At 34.3% G+C, this 18,752-nt stretch overlaps 1 protein-coding gene across 1 annotated transcript in view; it reads right to left on the bottom strand.

Moving 5' to 3' along the window:
- Positions 1-18,752, bottom strand: part of LOC136403398 (dmX-like protein 1) — a 103,107-nt gene that overhangs the window by 67,117 nt on the left and 17,238 nt on the right. Inside the window, exons 3-7 of the mRNA XM_066382071.1 lie at positions 17,498-17,569; positions 14,217-14,295; positions 8,302-8,434; positions 5,173-5,239; positions 3,653-3,831 (exon numbers count right to left, since the gene is read on the bottom strand). Coding sequence (XP_066238168.1) covers positions 3,653-3,831; positions 5,173-5,239; positions 8,302-8,434; positions 14,217-14,295; positions 17,498-17,569 — 530 coding nt within the window. The remainder of the gene's footprint in view (positions 1-3,652; positions 3,832-5,172; positions 5,240-8,301; positions 8,435-14,216; positions 14,296-17,497; positions 17,570-18,752) is intronic.

The following is an 18,752-nucleotide window of genomic DNA, read 5'->3' as shown; positions in this document are numbered from 1 at the left end:
GTGCCATAATCCCTCAGTTAAAAAGAAAAACACCCAATTACATCTATTAAAATTTTTAAATTTTCTGATCTATTCAGTGAATGGTTATTTGAAATACTTCATAATGATTCATTTTTACTTCCTGTACAGGCACATGCACATTGGTGATTAACAGGCTACATTAACTAGTACACTTATTCTCTCCTTGCCTAACATACATGCTGAAAACAGTCAAGTGTAAGAACAGAAAATTAATGATGAAAGACGTACAGCCACCTCCTCCCTGAATCATTCCTGATTGTCAGTGAATTTACTGTCTTGCCACCCCACAAAATAAAAGCAAAACTAACTGCACATATATTAATGAGCATTTGATGCTTATGGAAGCATCAAAATATAAGGTTGAAACCCCATCAACAAAAACTACCTCCTATTGGGACACTCTGAAACTTTAGAAAAAAAGAGTCCCAATATCCTGTAATAGACACTCTTTCAAACATATTTGTTTAAAAACAATCAGTAGAAGACTTCTATCAAGTAACTCAGTACGTTAAACTAAATAAAAAGAAATAAAAATATTCTGTAGCAGTCGCTTTGTTAAATATGTCTACCTGATCATAAAAGAACCATAGCAAAGGGGAAGAAAAGGAGGACAGTATGTTTTGTCTTGGTTGCTCTTCCCTTCAGCTTTCCTCCTCTGTTCTCTCATCTGTCTCCTTCCTGCCCTCTTCCTTCCCTTCTCTGTCTACTCTTCTTTCTCCCTTGCCACCCACTCCCTGGGCTTCTCCCCTTCAATTTTCAGCTTCTCCTCTCCAGACTAACCTTCCTTGCTATCTCTCTGCCTTCTTTCCCTTTACCTCTCCCCGCTTCCTACTCCTTCCTTCCTTTTCAAACAATTTCTTCTTTCCCCCTCCTCCTTCCACTCCTTCCTCCTTCATTTTTTTCTCCCTCTTTTTTTTTCCCTCTAGTCCCCTATGCCCTTCTTCTATCCCCCTTCCTTCTCTGTTTCTCTATAATACATTCACACACAGGCAGTGGCAATGAGATCAAGAGTAAACAAACAGAAACAGAAGAAAATATATCAAAAGGAAATATAGAAAGTTCATGGTTCATAGTGCCAATCGGTAGTGCCAACTGGCAGAATGGAAAGGCTTACCAAGGAAAAGCAGAATGTAGGAGACTAAAGGGCTAATTTGTAGCAGTCAGAAAAGGCATAAGAACTTAGGCAAGGGCAGCAAATTAAGCAAGAAAGGTACACAACTCAGAAGCAAGAAGAGGGCTTTGACCCTGAATGGGTGACCCCATGTGATTTTCCTCACCTTACAGGATAGCTAACCTTACAGTCAGTGTAAACAGTTGGCAGGTAATATATAGGCAGAGCATGTAAGAAACACTCTGATCTGTTTGAGGCATTTCTCTGGCAAAATCCTTCCTCACTTCTTCATTAGGATATCTATCAATAATTCTTTCTTCAATGGCATATCATACTCAGGTATAGCCAAAAAATAAAATAAATTAAAAGCTATAACCTTATAGAAGGCAACCATGTTATGGGTGTATCACCCCTCCTATTTTGATGTAACAACAGGATAACACAGTTTGAAACTAGTTGTCTACACTAATTTTTGGAGGTTTCTAGAGGATATAATCAAATCTCCCAATCTGTCCTACATTTACCAATTTTTTAATTAGTAAAGAAGTATATGCTTATGACAAACACTTCCCCATTATTCTCTCAAGCCAGCAGTCCCTTGCATACTATTACCATTTGGTTGAGTATATTAATTTTATGTGAAAAACAAACTTCCTATATTGCCCAGAGAAGATGCCATATCTTTGATGGGATGTCTCTCATTCTCATAAGAAAGTAACAAAAATGAAAATGAGAGAGCTCAGGGAGATTAGCTGGTCTTAAATGACATAGATCCAAAAGTAAATTTCTGGAGACCTCTAAAAGATGCCATAACTAACAGAAAATTATAATTATATATCACAGCTCCCTATGATGCAAAATTTAGTTGTTAAGAGCTCTTGGGGCCTTTTTGCCAACACTGAGTGAACTAGGTTAGGAGCAGACCTGACTTCTCCTAAAAGATACAATATTTTTAAGCCTCTTTTTTTAGAAGGCTGGTAGCCTAAACATCAGTGAATGAAAACGATTGGACATATTAGAAGAAATTAACCTGTGAATGATGTAATCTTTTAAAAGATACTTCTAAAAGGCTCACAGTTCATGATGATAGCTATTTTTACTGGGATGATTTACAACTTTTAAAGGAAGAGTTAACATATGCCACAGCTCAGTCTATTCTAAATACATTTTTACATGTGTGGGCAATGATCTTAGAGTTACTAAGCAATAGTTCTCAAAGTAAAGCTGGGATGAGGGGCTTTTGCTAACAATATAGGTTGTCTACAGCACTCTTCTTTAGCCCAAAGACTGACACATCCTCCTAACAACAGAAGCATTACTGTTCCCGGAGTATACTACTCATATTCTTTCCTATAATGGGGAGCTGGGGTAAGAATAATAACTGTCACACCAGAAAATAGCTCAAAAGCTAGGTAAAACAATAACGGATACATGTTATTATACATTTGTCCGTAGAATGCACAACATCAAGAGTGAACTGTAATGTAAACTATGGAATTCAGGTGATAATACTGTGTTGATATAGGTTCATAAATTCTAACAAATGTGGAGAATGTTGACATAAGGGGAAGCTATGCATGTCTGAGAGCAAAGGATATATAGGAAATCTCTATACCCTCCCCTCCATTTTGCTATGGACCTTAAACTGATCTAAAGAAGTCTTAATATATACATATATATATATTATTATATATATATTGTAAATCTAGGTATATTCTGCTGCCTCAGAAGAACAAAACTGAAGCCAACAAATGGTCCAGGGACACTACCACAGATCAGTTTAGGACACTGCAAGTCATAAAGGGAAAAACTGTACTGCTCTACGGTATGGTCAAGCTGAAAATGGCCATGTGAAATAAAAAAGGGATTTCTATCTATATTTAATCTCCGTAACTTACTAAGTACAGGCAACAATTCAATAGGATATCAAGTCTTGTAAGTGCTACAGGGAAGAAAGGAAGTGCTTGTATATGCACGTATAGGTTAAACTAATACCTAGTTCAGGGTATCTTAATGTATAACCCACTCTCTTTTCCTCAAAGATGTTGGATATAATTAAATAAATGTTAGAAGTCTCTTGCTATGTCTTCTCAATAAAGGTAGGGGTTGTTTGTTCTTGCTTTTTTTTAACCGGAGGAGATACACATAGATGGTACTAGATAAAGTAATGAAATTTGAAAAAGTCCATGCAAACAACAATATGGAGAATAAGTAAGGGATACAAGAATTGGAATCATAACACAGAGAAGAAAAAGATGCAAAACTCTGTAGAAGTAAATTATTCTTTCACATGGCTTTCCTCTTAAATGTCAATCACAGCTGACCTGTGACCAGAAGTTTGCAAGTCAGGTTCAAGGAAAATTCTAGTTACCATACAGTATGGAAAATGGACTATCTAATATTACTTGAATCTTTATAGGTAAAAGTCCTATACCTATGAATTTTCAAAGTAAGAAAAGTAGTCAAAGTCCCAAAGATGATGTTTTCTTAATACATGAGAAAAATTACTAATCCACTGACCTAGGCATATATTTGCTGGTTTTACGCCAGGAAAATCCATTTACAGCTCGAGGATGGGCCAGATATACAAAAGAAAAGTCAATTTCTCCTTGGGATTGTTTTTCTGAACTTTTATCTGGAGAGGTAACAGCTGTCCGCCAGTTTTCTACATTGTACCATACCTTTAAAAGACAGTCATCCTAAGAGAAAAAAACAAACATGGAAAAACATCCACATCAGATTTAATGATTAAGTTAAATAGCAAATGTAAGATTTTTCTCTCCAATCACAGAAACAGGGATGGGAAAAGGGGTTGAGCATGGAGGAACTGGGAAGAAAACCCCGGATTCTGATACTTTTCTATTAGCATTCCTTATTGTGCTCTGAGAATTAAAATGTGTGAATGCGTACATTATGCAAGGGTTGGTTCAAGGAAAATTCTAGTTACCATACAGTATGGAAAATGGAGTCATTCAGAAAAGACTGAAAGATAAGTTACGGGTTCTTTTTCCACTTAGCCAAATATCAAATAAGAAAGCCTTACCACTAACAGACTTACAAAGACTAATAATGTCTGAAAAGGGCAGGTTTTCATGAATTATCACATGATGTACAAAGAAAATATCGAAGATGATAATAATCATTTAAAACCTACTACTATATAAAATAACCTAAGTAAAATAAAAATTGCACCTCCTAATCTGGGAAATAAGGGAACAAGAGAGACTAAAATGTACCAGGTTTTACTCTTAAGCCATAATTGCATTCCCACCTTTAAAGTCAATCAGAATAACAGCTCCACTCTCTCCTAAAAAAACCTCACTGAGGATTTAGAGTACGTATCTCATATCCTTAACCCGCAGAAGGCTTTGAGCAATGAGAACAGTAACTTCAGTTGTGCATTAACTGGTCTGTGAACCAATAATTAAAAATAAAACATTTTCAAGGAAATACATTATTCTAAAATCAATAGGTAATGACAAAGAAAATTATTACAAATGTCCTTCTAGAAAGTCTGTAATTTCTTATATCTTAATCCTTAATATATGTCAGCTTAAAGATAATATAAATAGTGCAATAGTTCATTGATAGTATTCTACATGCAAGACACCATGCCAATCACTTTACTTCTACTATCTAAATTAACCCTATGATGAATAATCTGAAGTAGAATTTTTTTATCCTCAGTTTACAAATGAGAACGCCAAAGCGCAAAGAAATTAACTATACTGCTCACAAAAGTTAGAGGATATTTCAAAATGAATATGAAGCTATAAAATATCCCCTAATTTTTTGAGCAGTATATTTACCCAATATCAAAAGCTGGTAAATGGCAGTTTCAATAACGACAGATTACCTTTAGGTCTATGCTATTTCAATTGTACCATACTGCCTTTTAATAAAGTCATACTGAACCAAATTTTACTATTTCACGTTTTAAACAAAATATTTTCAACTTAAATAAAAAAATAAAACCGTCTAATTTTTTTGAAGTTTCAAATATATAAACACAATCTGTCAATAGCATTTTCATAAATTACCTTCCCAGCAGTGGCAAAAAATTCTCCATCTGGTGAAAATTTCATTAAATAAATTTGGGAAGCAGTTCTGTAAATTAAAGATATAAGGAATAATTATTAAGAAAAATTAAATGAGAAAGCAATATTACTCCATTAAACAATATTCAGCAATTTCTTCAAATAATAAAATTTTAGATAATACAAGTTTTACACTTACTTTTAAGTATAGCTCATAATTATAAATTTAAAAATATAACTTTAAATTAAATATGAAGATTATTTTTATGTAAAAATATTCATGTATAAGAATCATGCAAAGAACAACTTATCAGTCTTTAAAATTTAAGAGTCATAGCTCTCATTCCTTCAGAATGTGAAAGAATGGTTATATTTTTAATCTGGATATCTGATTTCCAGAGCCGTACATAATCTGTATTCCAAAATACATTTTCATGGACAAACTAATATTTTAAAAAGCATTCCGCTTTATGGTAGCATGTGACTAAATACAGATTACGTGTGGGTTAGTGACCGTCAGGGACTGAGCCTTCCAGCTTCACCTATATACTTGGTGAGTACTTGCTCTTCTTCTCCAAGGAGTTTTGGCTCCTTTCTGTTCACAGCCTTTCCCTTTGGCTACTCATAAATGTTGATCTCAAGACTCTCACTATCTTTGCCTTCCTTTCCTTATCCAAGTTCATGCTTAGATGCATCCTAAAATTATTTGTAAAGCAGGCCAGAGATTAATTCAGTCACAGTTCATTCCAAATACAAATATTTTTTTCCTGACTTTAAATGTAACAAATACATACTATAAAATATTGATACAGATGAATAAGAAAAAAATAAAACCATCTTTAGTTTCACCGATACCATGACACCAATTCTCAGGCAAAACCACACTTAATATTTTAATATAAAGATTTCCAGATGCATCTGTCTGCTCTTCCTCTCTATTTCCTATGGGAGGGTGTGGGGGAAGAGGGTATAGAAACTGAGGCCACATCAACAGTTTGCTTTGCAACATTTACTTATTTAAAGATACATTATGGCCTGAGCAGGTGGTGCCGCAGTGGATAGAGCCTCAGACTGGGACGCAGAGGACCCAGATTTGAGACCCCAAGGTCACTGGCTTGAGCATGGGCTCACCAGCTTTAGCTCAGGGTTGCTGGCTTGAGTGTGGAATCACAGACATGACCCCATGATCACTGACTTGCGCCCAAATGTCACTGGCTTGAAGCCTAAGGTCACTAGCTTGAGCCCAAGGTTGCTGACTTGAGCAAGGGGTCACTTGTTTTGCTGTAGCCCCCCATCAAGGCACATATGAGAAAGCAATCAATGAACAACTAAGGGAGACTAAGGAGCCGCAACGAAGAATTGATGCCTCTCATCTCTCCTTCCTGCCTGTCTGTCCCTATCTGTCCCTCACCCTCTCTGTCACACACAGACACACAAAAGATATATTATGAAGTTTTATGTATCAATATGTGTAGACCTCCATTATTTTATTGACCCACGCTCAGAGCCAATAACCTTGGGGTTTCGAACCAGCAACTTCAGTGTTCCAGGTCAATGCTTTATCTACTGTGGTACCACTGGTCAGGCTTCATTTCTTGATTTGAAGTGAGATCAATCAACTCTTAATATGCTTATGATTCATATGTACTACCATTTAAAATATTTCTCTTCATTGTCCTGTTGTTCACTATTGAGATATCTGTTTCTTTTCTAAGACTCTGGTTTAAAAAAGGCATTAACCCAAAATTGCAAATATTTCCTCTCAATTTTTTGGTTTTTTCCCTTTATGGTCATTTTGATTTACAGAAACTTTTTATTAATACAGAAAAATGATCAAGTTTTTCTTTTCCGTTCCTTTCAGTTTCTAGTTTTGGTGTCATACTTAAGTCTTTCCCTGACTCTAAAGCAGCACTTTTTATTCCATTACAATAGAACGTAAATGACAAATGTCAGCCATATATGTAAACTTCCTAGTAGCCACATTTTAATATAAAAAGAAACAGGTGTGAAATTAATTTTTTAAGCTAAAATAGATGTCAAAAACTTTATCATTTCAACATGTATTCAATAGTCAATAAATAATAGAATATTTTACACACTTTGTGCTAAGTTTTTGAAATCCAGTGCGTATTTCATACTTATAGGATATCTCAATTTTGGGTTAGCTGCATTTCAAGTATTCAACAGTGATATATGGCTAGTTGCTATCAATACTGGATATTCACCTATATTTCTAATATTTGTTTCATTGTATAGAAATTCAATTTGTCCTTCCTTTGAAATTTATTTTGGTGCCAGATATAACACAGACTCTAACTTCATTTTCACATCCATAGAGCTAGCCAATTTGCCCACTGATGTAAAATGCCACCTTATATATCAAATCTCCATGTATATAACTGGGTCTAAACCTGAACCCCAAACTGTCTGTTCATTTTTTTCCTCTCCTCATATTTATTTTTTTATCTATAAATATTTTAAATTCTTTTTCATTGAATGAGGGTGACAGTGGTTAATAAAATTATACAGGTGTACAATTCTATAATACATGATCTATATTCTATTGTGTACTCATCACCCCACGTCACGTCTCCTTCCATCACCACTAATCTCCCCTCACCCTCTCTACCTCTCCCTCCTTCCCTCTTGTAATCATCACACTGCTGTCTGGGTCTGAGTTGTTTTTTTTCCTTTGCTCAATCTGTCTACTCATATCAATAACAAATTGTTTAGAACTTTGGTTAAAAGAGAAATTACAATGGGATTTTGACTAAAATTATGTTTAATATGCAGATTACTTAGGGAAAAATATACCTCTTCACAATAGAAAAACTTTCATTCAAAAGCATAAGTGTCTCTCCTTTTGTATAAATTAGCAAGTTCTATTTAATAATCTTCATATAGGCCTTACACATTTCTTTCGTTTCTTTGTAATTGTTTTATTCAACAAGTAAAAACAAACAAATCTGTAGAACACAGGCAATGGTAAATCCTCTGTATATAGGAAAAGTCATGTCACAGAATAAAAAATAATACTTTTTACATCAGTGTGGTTTTACAAAACTAAAATGCATTTATAATAAAACCACATGGAACAGGTTTGTTGGTTTAATCCCCTAATTAATTGCTTACTTGCAATGCCAAATGCATCTCCAATCTCCGAAGTTAAGATCTGCTTTACCCAGATTTTCATCTTCAGTCGGCTTCTCCAAGGTAGAATTAGACCAGAGTTGCAAACAGCTAGAACCAGTTAAAAGACGATTGCCTAAAAATATACATGTTATTCACCACTTATTATTTAAATATTTAGTGAGTTACGTACTCAACAGTTTCATATAATACTATAAAGATAAAAACAACTTCTAAAAAGTCAAATGACAAGATTAGACGGAAGGGGGAATAAAGTTGTATTTTAATTTTGTTGAAACAACTTAAGAAAAAACAAGATTTTATATCTCTCATTCAACAAATATTTAATGAACATCTTCTCTGTACCAGACACTGCCAGGCACAAAGGATGCCATGACGAATGTAACACTGTTGTTTTCATAATGAGTTTACCTTATGTAAAGAAATACTATGAACAGAGGCATGAAGACATGCAAATTCAAATATATGCCCAAGAATGGCTTGACTGGAAAAATAAATAAGGTTGGAAAAAAAAAATCTGAAGACAGATTATGAAACATTTCTGATGCTCATAAGGAGTTTGGAGTTTGTTGTAGGTACGTGGAATTAAAGGTTTTTAAGTGGGGGAGGGAGTTTACATAAGTGGATCTGTATTTCAGAACAAGGGGTCTCAACTGGGGTGAGGGGTATCAACAGATACTTAACAAGGCCTGTGAACCTCCCTTCAATAAGATATGCAAAAGTTACATGTACAGTATGTGCATTTTTCTAGAGTGACAGTCCATAATTTTCACCATACTTTCAAAGATTCCAGTACACAAAGAAGGGTAAAGATCCATTTTAGAAAGGAACTCTAGTGATAGACAAGATTAGAGAAAACATAAGACAGAGAAACGTGGTTAATTGTAATAATACTGATAGAAAATCATGAGAATCTAAATCAAACATTAAAGTACTAAGCAAGGATTTGAAAGCCATTTCAAAAGCAGAATTTTCAAAGCTTAACACCAACTAAAAAACAGGAAGAGACAATAGGTTTTAAGGACATATTTCAGCTTTATGACTTAGGTAACTGAGTAGAATGCTGTGCTATCATCCAAACAAACAAACAAACAAAAAAGATAAAGAAAGAGATGCAATTTTGGCCAAAATGCTGCTAATAAATAAAGCATTCATCTTGGCAATTACGGCCTATACATTGGTGTCTCTCTGGAAATACATTTTATTTCAAAAGGAAAGTGGGTCTCTGGCAAAACATAGATGTTAGGTCAAAAACCCTTGTGTCTAATTCTCAAATAAATCACTTAATTAGCATGTGAATTGGATCTAGTTGGGCAGCTTTTGAGTTTCAATTTTCTCATCTATAAAATTAAAAATCTGTAGAGTTGTGGTAAGGATTACCTATAAAATGTATAATGTATTTAGCACAGGCTTGACACTTAGCAGAAGCTCAATAAACATTAACAACTAGGGGAAAAGTCTCACAGGCAGATAAAAATAGCACAGAAAGTATTAATGAGACTTTCCATTTATATATGATTACTATTCCACTGTTTAGCTTACCAACAGACACAAGTTTTCTTTTTGAGATATAGTTGGCAATAACATTATATTAGTTTCAGGTATGTAACATAATGATTAAATAGTTATATATATTGTGAAATGATCACAATAAATCTAGCTTACATCCATCACTACACATGGTTATGACTTTTTTCCTTATAACAACTTTTGAGATCTACTCTCCTAGTAACTTGGAAATAAACAATACAGTATTATTAATTATAGTCACTGTGCTGTATATTATATCCCCAGGACTTACTTCTTTTATAACTGGACATTAATGCCTTTTGACCACCCTAACGTAGTTTGGCCACTATCTACTTCCTATCTCTGAAAACGACCAAGCTGTTCTGTGTATTTCTTGGTTCAGTTTTTACAAGTTTTCTTTAACATAAATAGAAAATAAAATAATTCCATGAAAGATTAAGAATTTACTACAGAATACAAAATAATTAATACCTGGTATAGAATGAAACAAAAGTAGGTAAGGTATGGTACAAAATATATTGATTTCAACACAAAGGGCAGAGGTGTGGATATTATAAAAGGAAGAAAAAACATAAAAACCTACAACTGAAAGTTATGATTTCAGCAAAATACAATAGTGGTTTCTGAGACAATGCAAAAAGCATTATAGTCAGATTAGTATCATCATTTGAAAAAAATTTCTTTATATCCCAGTACCTGGCACATAAATATGTAAATATTGATCAAAACCAAAATACAAATATTTCAGGTAAGATATTTAAAATTATTTTTATAAATAACTACAAAGTTTACTAATAGTTCCCAAATATTTATTTCAGCTATAATGTATTCCTCAACAAATTCTAAATTTTAAACTTCTGTATGTTAAAAAGAAAAATAATAAACTTTTATGTGAATTTTAACTCAATCATAGTTAAAAAAGCAAATGGTCATGAGCTATTGTCAAGTCACTAGTAGATATATATATATATATATATATTTTTTTTTTTTTTTTTTTTTTTTTTGAAACGGGGAGAGACAATCAGACAGACTCCCGCATGCGTCCGACCGGGATCCAACCGGCACGCCCAGCAGGGGCGATGCTCTGCCCACCAGGGGGCGATGCTCTACCCCTCCGGGGGGTCGCTCTGCCACGACCAGAGCCACTCTAGTGCCTGGGGCAGAGGCCAAGGAGCCATCCCCAGCGCCCGGGCCATCTCCGCTCCAATGGAGCCTTGGCTACGGGAGGGGAAGAGAGAGACAGAGAGGAAGGAAGAGGGGTGGAGAAGCAAATGGGCGCTTCTCCTATGTGCCCTGGCGGGGAATCGAACCCGGGTCCCCCGCACGCCAGGCCGACGCTCTACCGCTGAGCCAACCGGCCAGGGCGATATATTAAAAATAAGTAATTACCTTTTAATACTACTCTGTAATGCCTATTTTAGAGGAATTTAACATTCATGCTATCCTCTAAAACCTTAGTACCAACAGACCATGGGTACAAAAATTATCACTCAATTCAAATATTAAGTGTTTTTATTGCAGTTAATATGATACTTCAAGTAACCAGTTTACTTGCTAACAATATTTCTATAGGATTTTATCATTTACCAAATACTTCCCTATGTAATGCCTTATTTGATCACTGAAAAACTATTTTGTGAACTACATATTATCTTAATTTATGAATTAACCATTCTTGACCTATTAAGTAATCTGTTTATGATCACAAAACTGTAGTCAAATATGTAACATTTATTGAGAGCTTAATATATCCTGGGTCCCTAAAGATAACTAAAATACTGAAACAAATAAATTTCATTCCTTGTCTAATGAAATAAAATAAAATGAACCATGTAAACAAATAATTACAACAGACTATAGTGTCATAACTTAGCAACTGTAAATTATCATCCAAATAGAACACTTGTGAGAGTAGAAGGTAACACATTTAATAATTAAATGAGAATAATAGGCATAAACTAGGACCTACGTCACCCTATCCACAATCACCCTATTTCAAAATCTTCTACTAAATGCTGAATTCGAACCCAGCTCTGACCTCTTTTCTTTCTATGTATAAAATATACATGCAGGTTACCAGCTATTATACCTAAATCTTAAAATCTCATGAGAAGAAACATTTTAACACAATGTATGATTTTAAAATAAAAATCTCAAAGATAACCTCTTTTTTTGCCCAGTGGGGCGGGGGGAGAGAGAAAGAAGAAGGGAGAGAGAAAGAAGAAGGGAGAGAGATGAGAAGCATCAACTCATAGTTGCATCACTTTCGCTATTCACTGACTGCTTCTCATATGTGCCTTGACCCTTTGTTTAAGCCAGCAACTTTGGGCTCGAGCCAGTGACCTTGAGCTTCCAGCCAGCAACCTTTGGGCTCAAACCAGCGACCATGGGATCATGTTGGTAATCCCACACTCAAGCCAGAGAAACCACACTCAAGCTGGTGAGCCCTCACTCAAGCCAGATGAGCCCATGCTCAAGCTGGAGACCTCATGGTTTCAAACTTGGGACCTCAGTATCCCTGCCACCACCAGCCAGGTGATAGTCTTCTCTTATAAAATTTCTGGCCCTGGCCGGTTGGCTCAGAGGTAGAACATTGACCTGGCATATGGAAGTCCCAGGTTCCATTCCCAGTCAGGGCACACAGGAGAGGCGATCATTTGCTTCTCTCCCTTCCTTTTCCCCTTCACCTTTTCTCTCCCTCTCTTCCTTCGCCTCCCACAGCCGTGGCTCAACTGATATAAGCGTGTTGGCCCCAGGCTCTGAGGATGGCTTCGTGAAGCCTCCACCTCAGGAGCTAAAAATGGCTGAGTTGCAAGCATCGGCCCCAGATGGGCAAAACATCAGCCTCAGATGGGCAGAGCATTGGCCCCGGATGGGGATCACCAGACGTATCCTAATCAGGGTGCATAGGGGAGTTTATTTCCCCTCCTCATACTTAAATTAATAATAATAATAAATTTTCAAAGGTTCTGAAATTTGTGTTATAACTTAACTTTCCTCAGATATTTCATCTACCGTATTAAAATTTAAACTATTTTTTCTACCTAAACTGATGACCTGGTTATGTTCCAAAGATAACTTCTTTATCACATTCTAGATTAGCTATTTTCAAATGGTATGCCACAAGAAATCGTAAACCATGTAATACCTGACTAGTTAGGGGTACTGACCTTTTCCTTTTAAATTGTCAAATAAAAACATGACAATAGGCAATACCACAGGAGTGGTCTGGTGTGAATGAATCAAAATTATATCTTTTTTTTTTGTCTGATTGGCAAAAAATATATTTTGGTGTGCCTCTGGATTTTAGTAAGTAGTTTATGTGTGCCGAGAAATGAAAAAGATTGAAAATCACTGTTGTAGACTCCAGTTTCTAACTCTCTACTGGATATTGCTATATGATATGAAAGCACTTCAAATTCCACACATGCAAAAAAAACCTGTGTTCTACTCTAACTGTTGCATATTTACTCTCCTTCTTCTGGTGGTCATAGATATCTTCAAACTCATGTGAAATCCAGTTGTCAAGTAATGTCAATTTTATTGCTAGATGCATTTCATATTTGTGCACTCCTTCCTTTCATTATTCATTTAATGTTAATTAATAAGTACTATGTTAAAGGTACTGAAATAAGTTCTTATTTCTCATTCAGACTACTGTAAAGACATACTTTCCAAAGGTAATTGTAACTATAAATAATATATTTACCCTCCCGTTCCTCTTGTCTCTAATTCTTCTAATTCACTGCTCACAGAAAACTCTTGTAAAACACTTGTCACTAGCCACTTTCAAAAACCAATTATATTATTAGACAACTAGAAAGAATTAGATTCAAATCCCTTACCATGACTTTAAGGCTTTCTACAATATGATGCAATCTTATCTCATCACCAGATTCACTTGTCTTAATGAATTACTAAAATCTATTATAATCTATCTTACACTTTCTTTGTGGCTCTGCTCATCGTGGTAAATTGGTGAAAATGGCTTTGGAAGGTTTTTAAATACAGAAATAGATAATGGTACATAATACACACTAACTCTTCCTACAATTCCTCTTTTTCCTTTCTCACTATCCCCACCTTCACTGTTAAATCTATCTCTCTGAGGTTAAAAGCCTCCTCTTCAATCAAACTTTGTCCAGAAGAAATTAATGCCACCTTCTCAAAACAATAGCTATTCCTCCTATAGTTGGAAACTATTGGAGTGTATCTTCATTTTACCATAAGTTCGAAAAAAGCACAATTTTATTACTTTTTTGTTCCCCACAATCTCACACAAAGCAGAACTGTAAAACATAACAGTAAAAAAAGCAATAGCTAGGAAAGTAATATTTCATTTCAGTTAATTCTGCTTCTGTTCTTACCGGCGGGATCCCAAGTGATATTGTGTGCTATTGATTCCAGAAAAAACTGACCGCTTTTCTGCCATTGACTATATACTTCCTAAAATTAAAATAAAATAAAAGGTTATTTATCCAATTATTATTGACACCTTTTGTCAAACAAATGTATATATTCAGTATATTTAATACTACATGCATTTTTTTTTAGGTATAACTGACCATGCAGTCATGTTTAAGAAGAACAAAACATTTAATTCTGTCAAGAAAAATAAGAATATGTGGTAGAGGAGATTATTGAGAGACTATCCATTCCTGGAGGTCCAAAGTCTACTGTTAGTATATTTAAACAAATAATAAGTATATTCCACCTTAGGCAATATTCTTATTGACCCTCAACTTAACTTACAATTATTACTTTATTTCTGTTTACAAAGATTTAATTTAATATGTCTGAGTTTCTGCTCCTTGAAGGTTTTCTTCTCTTTTAATAATGTATTATCCTCACCTTATATGGTTATGGTATGTGTGAAAAACTCAGAAGAGATGGAATACTTCCATTATAATGTATAATTTAAGTCTTTTCATTCTTAAAGGAATAGTTTTCAACTTTTTTATCTGAAAGCCAGTAAGAAATATATATGTTGTATTGTGAACCTAGTATATATAAGAATATACAAATCCAATCAGAAGTAATCTACCCCTTATTAATAAGTGATGCACTCTTAACATTTTCTACTCTATTTAATTCTCCTTTATATTCAGGTTGTCGGCCTACTAGTTGATTTCCACTGACCTCTATAGACTTGAGGCCCATCACACTTTCTTAATGTAGTGGTTCTCATACTTTAGTACAAGAATAACCTTAATGTTTATTAAAAATTCAAATTTCCTCCCCGGCCGAATAGCTCCATTGGTTGGAGCATTATTCTGACACACCACTGTTATGGGTTTGATCCTCAATCAGGGCACATGCAAGGAGCAACCAATGAATGCATAAATAAGTGGAGCAACAGTGGCTTTTATTTTCTCTCTCTCCCTCTTTCTCTAAAATCAGTAAATATGTTTTTAAAAATCTTTTTAAAAATTCAAATTTCCAAGACCTACTACTGTATGTCCAAATGTTTAGGCTCAGAAGGTTCAGGACAAGGCACCAGATTCTGCACTTTAAACAATATCCCAGATAATTTTGATACTGGTGGCCTGCAGCACATGATTTTTTATAACACTGCCTTGAAGAAGTGGCTCTCAATCACAGTGTACATCAAAACCCTCTCCAGAACTAGATATACAGTGCCTAGACACAACCCCACACTACAGATTTAGAAGTTCCTGGGGCAGGATCTGGACACATGCATCAACTAGTGATTCTGAAGAGGACCTCTTATAAAGAACCACCATCCTAAAAAAATATGCCAGAACGTACAAAGAAATGGAAATATCTTTTTTTTTTTTTTTTTATGAGGATCTAAAGATTCTCTGAGTAGACCCTGGAATAAGAGATTTTGTGTGCCTTCCAAGTCTACAATTTCTCCATCTGAACAGGCTTTCTCTTTAGCCCTCAGGCTTTTTTTTACCCTCTCTGCAAAGTTAGTGCTACCTACCAATAAATCAGGTTCTTTTTAATGAGTTGTTGACACTGTTATATTAAACAATCATATAACAAGAGTGAAGGGGCAAAAACTGAAATCTCAATTCTACCCTTATTAATACAAGCATTTTAACATAATGCACAGATTTGTTTAAAAATCAGTTCAGTTAATTTAAGTAAACATACTATATTGAAATTATATTGTTCCTGAGTGGAGCAACCACCTTTAAATTTAGTATCAGTACTGTCATTTACTAATTTCATAATGCTGATAAAAGCTTCCTAATATTGGATTCATTAAGTAATGTCTAAACACAAATAAAAAACAGGGGAGAATTGTGGCTTCCCCATCTATAAAATTTTAAAATGGGTATAAATCCAGAGAAAAATATTTTTCATTAATACTAGGTACAGAAAAGAAGGCTCACACTTAGGGATCAATAAAGCCGGTTTTATTCTTAGTTCTGTGGCTTATTGGTCAAGTCACATTTCTTTTTTGGATCTCTGAGGTCTTAATTATAAAAGAAAAAAATACAGCTACAAAACTAAGTCAAAGAAAATATGTAAGACACTAATGAGTGAAAACTATGAAAGATACATAAAAGTATGTCTATTATTAAAACACTGCTTCGTTCTTTGTTTAACATATTCTACACAATCTCTGACATCATGTCATCCTTACAATAGCTCATGAAGAATATGACAGTAACCAGTCTCAGAATTCAGTTAAGAGTCTTCTAAAGCTCCTTGCTTATTAGCTCAAACAGCTAAGCCGCAGCAGAAAATCCCCAATCCTCTGACCCCTAATAAAGTCTGTTTGCACCACACTATACTGATCTTTTGTCACATGGTTTAAATCACTAGTTTTTAATTTTGTTATTGATTTTTTTTTTTTAGAAAGACAGAAACACTGATGATATGTTCCACTTATTTATGCATTCACTAGTTGATCCTTGTATGTGCCCTGACCGGGAAACAAACCTGCAACCCTGGTGTATTGGGACAATGCTCCAACCAACTGAGCTACCTGGCTAGTGCTAAATTACCAATTTAATCTTCAGTGCAGATGTGGAGATGGGTAAAATAACCTGGTTTGTCTGTCATATTTAAAGACATTTAAACTGCTCAAGAAATCTATATATAACCTCAATAATTATAAACTACCATTTAACCAGCTTTCAGAACTATTCCTGATTATAATTTCTTAAGACAGTTCACTGGCCTGTTAACCATAATATTACATGATATAATAAGTTCAAGAAAATAGTCCTAGAGGTATGGTAAGACTCTGCAGTTAAAACATGTAACTTTAAGAACAAAATACATAAGGCAGTAAACTATGTGAAAGTAAATCATAAAAGCAAAGAATAAAGTGCCACCTAAGACTGGACAGTGGTGTTTGTACTAGCAGTAACTTTATCATAACTGCCAAAGAAAGTTGTGGACTCTTTAAATACAGAAAAAAAAATGTCAGGAGCAAAAATAAATAAAAATATTGCAAGACAATTCATTAGCACAGTTTAGTTAAATTCTATTTCAATGAAAGATTTAAACATTTTTAACATGAAAGTGGCATTTAACATTTATTGTTAACTATAGTGTATAGTTTATACTAATTGATTTGATGATCATTCTGACTTTGTACTCTAAAAAATAACATCTTTTAATACTCAAGACATTTCGGTTCTTAAAAGAAAAATGATAAGTTACTGACCAAATTTTTCTTTTGCTTCGGTAGGTTAACTGGTTCAAAAACAGAGATAACATTTCCATAGCATGCTGCAATCTTCAAAAAAAAAAAAATGAAAAAAAATTATGGCTATGTTAACTTACTTATAAATCAAAAGAGCAAAGGAATATTAAAGTTTAACTTAAAAAGCTATGCCCACATGTGCAATTTCATTCACCAATACTTGAGAATGTCCGTTTTAGAGACCATCGTATCTGGATCAGAATCCCAGTGCGTACTGTCCTGTCACTTACTGTGTAACTAGCAAGTTAACTCCTCTCTGAACCTTAGTTTCTCTATCTATATTTATAAAAATGTATATACTATCTTCCTAATAGAATTATTTTTAGGATTGAAAGAACATTTGTAAAACATCTTATATACTATTATAAGATACATAGTAAAAGGTTAATATCCAATTCCTCACAGAAGAATAATATAATGATGTATTCATTGTCAAGTAGAATATTTGACAGGACTTAAAATCAGTTTTTAGCCTCAAAGTTCACAATTCTGTTGAGTAAATATTCAACTTTTTAAAAATAAAACTTAGATATGTTCCTTTGTGTACTCTCCTAAGGCGATGTATTTTTTTTTAATATTCTATTTTATTTTGTGTATGTTTAAAATCGACCCTTTAAATCAATGGAGTATATAACCCTTCCTGGCTCTGTTTTATTAGGTAGTTATTACTAATGTTTTGAGTGAGTCACAAATGAAGAACACTGAAATATCAGAAAACAGATAAGACAGACCTACAGAAAGACAGATTCAATGAATAAGATTAAATGAATTAATTATTAAATAAATGAAAAAATAATTATATATAATCTAGAGAAGGGGTAAGGAATGAAGATGTAACATACATATGGGGAAAGAAATCTTTCAATGGATGTTTTTAAGTGTTCTGAGGAACCTTAGGATATAGAAATCATCTACTGAGTTGGTCTGGGAGGGAGTATTTAGTTTGGGCCTTTAAAGTATAGGTAGTATTTCTTCAAAGGACAGTAAATATTCAATTTTAGAAATAAGGCATAATATGAACACAAATGTAAAGACTAAAAGAGGCAATGTGGTATGTTGGAGGTGACTGACGACCAGCCAAGCTAGAAGAGAGGATTCCTTAAATAGAACAACGAACATGAGGCCAAAAAGGCAGGTTTGAGCCAGTTGTTCAGGGCCCCACGATAAGGTGAACAGTTAGCTAAGGTAATAGTAAGCAAAGAATGTTTTTAAACAA

This window comes from Saccopteryx leptura, chromosome 4 (assembly GCF_036850995.1).
Source record: "Saccopteryx leptura isolate mSacLep1 chromosome 4, mSacLep1_pri_phased_curated, whole genome shotgun sequence".
NCBI classification, from domain to species: Eukaryota; Metazoa; Chordata; class Mammalia; order Chiroptera; family Emballonuridae; genus Saccopteryx; species Saccopteryx leptura.
Note: the sequence above shows the minus strand (reverse complement) of the source record. Positions and strands in the feature narration are given on the sequence as shown.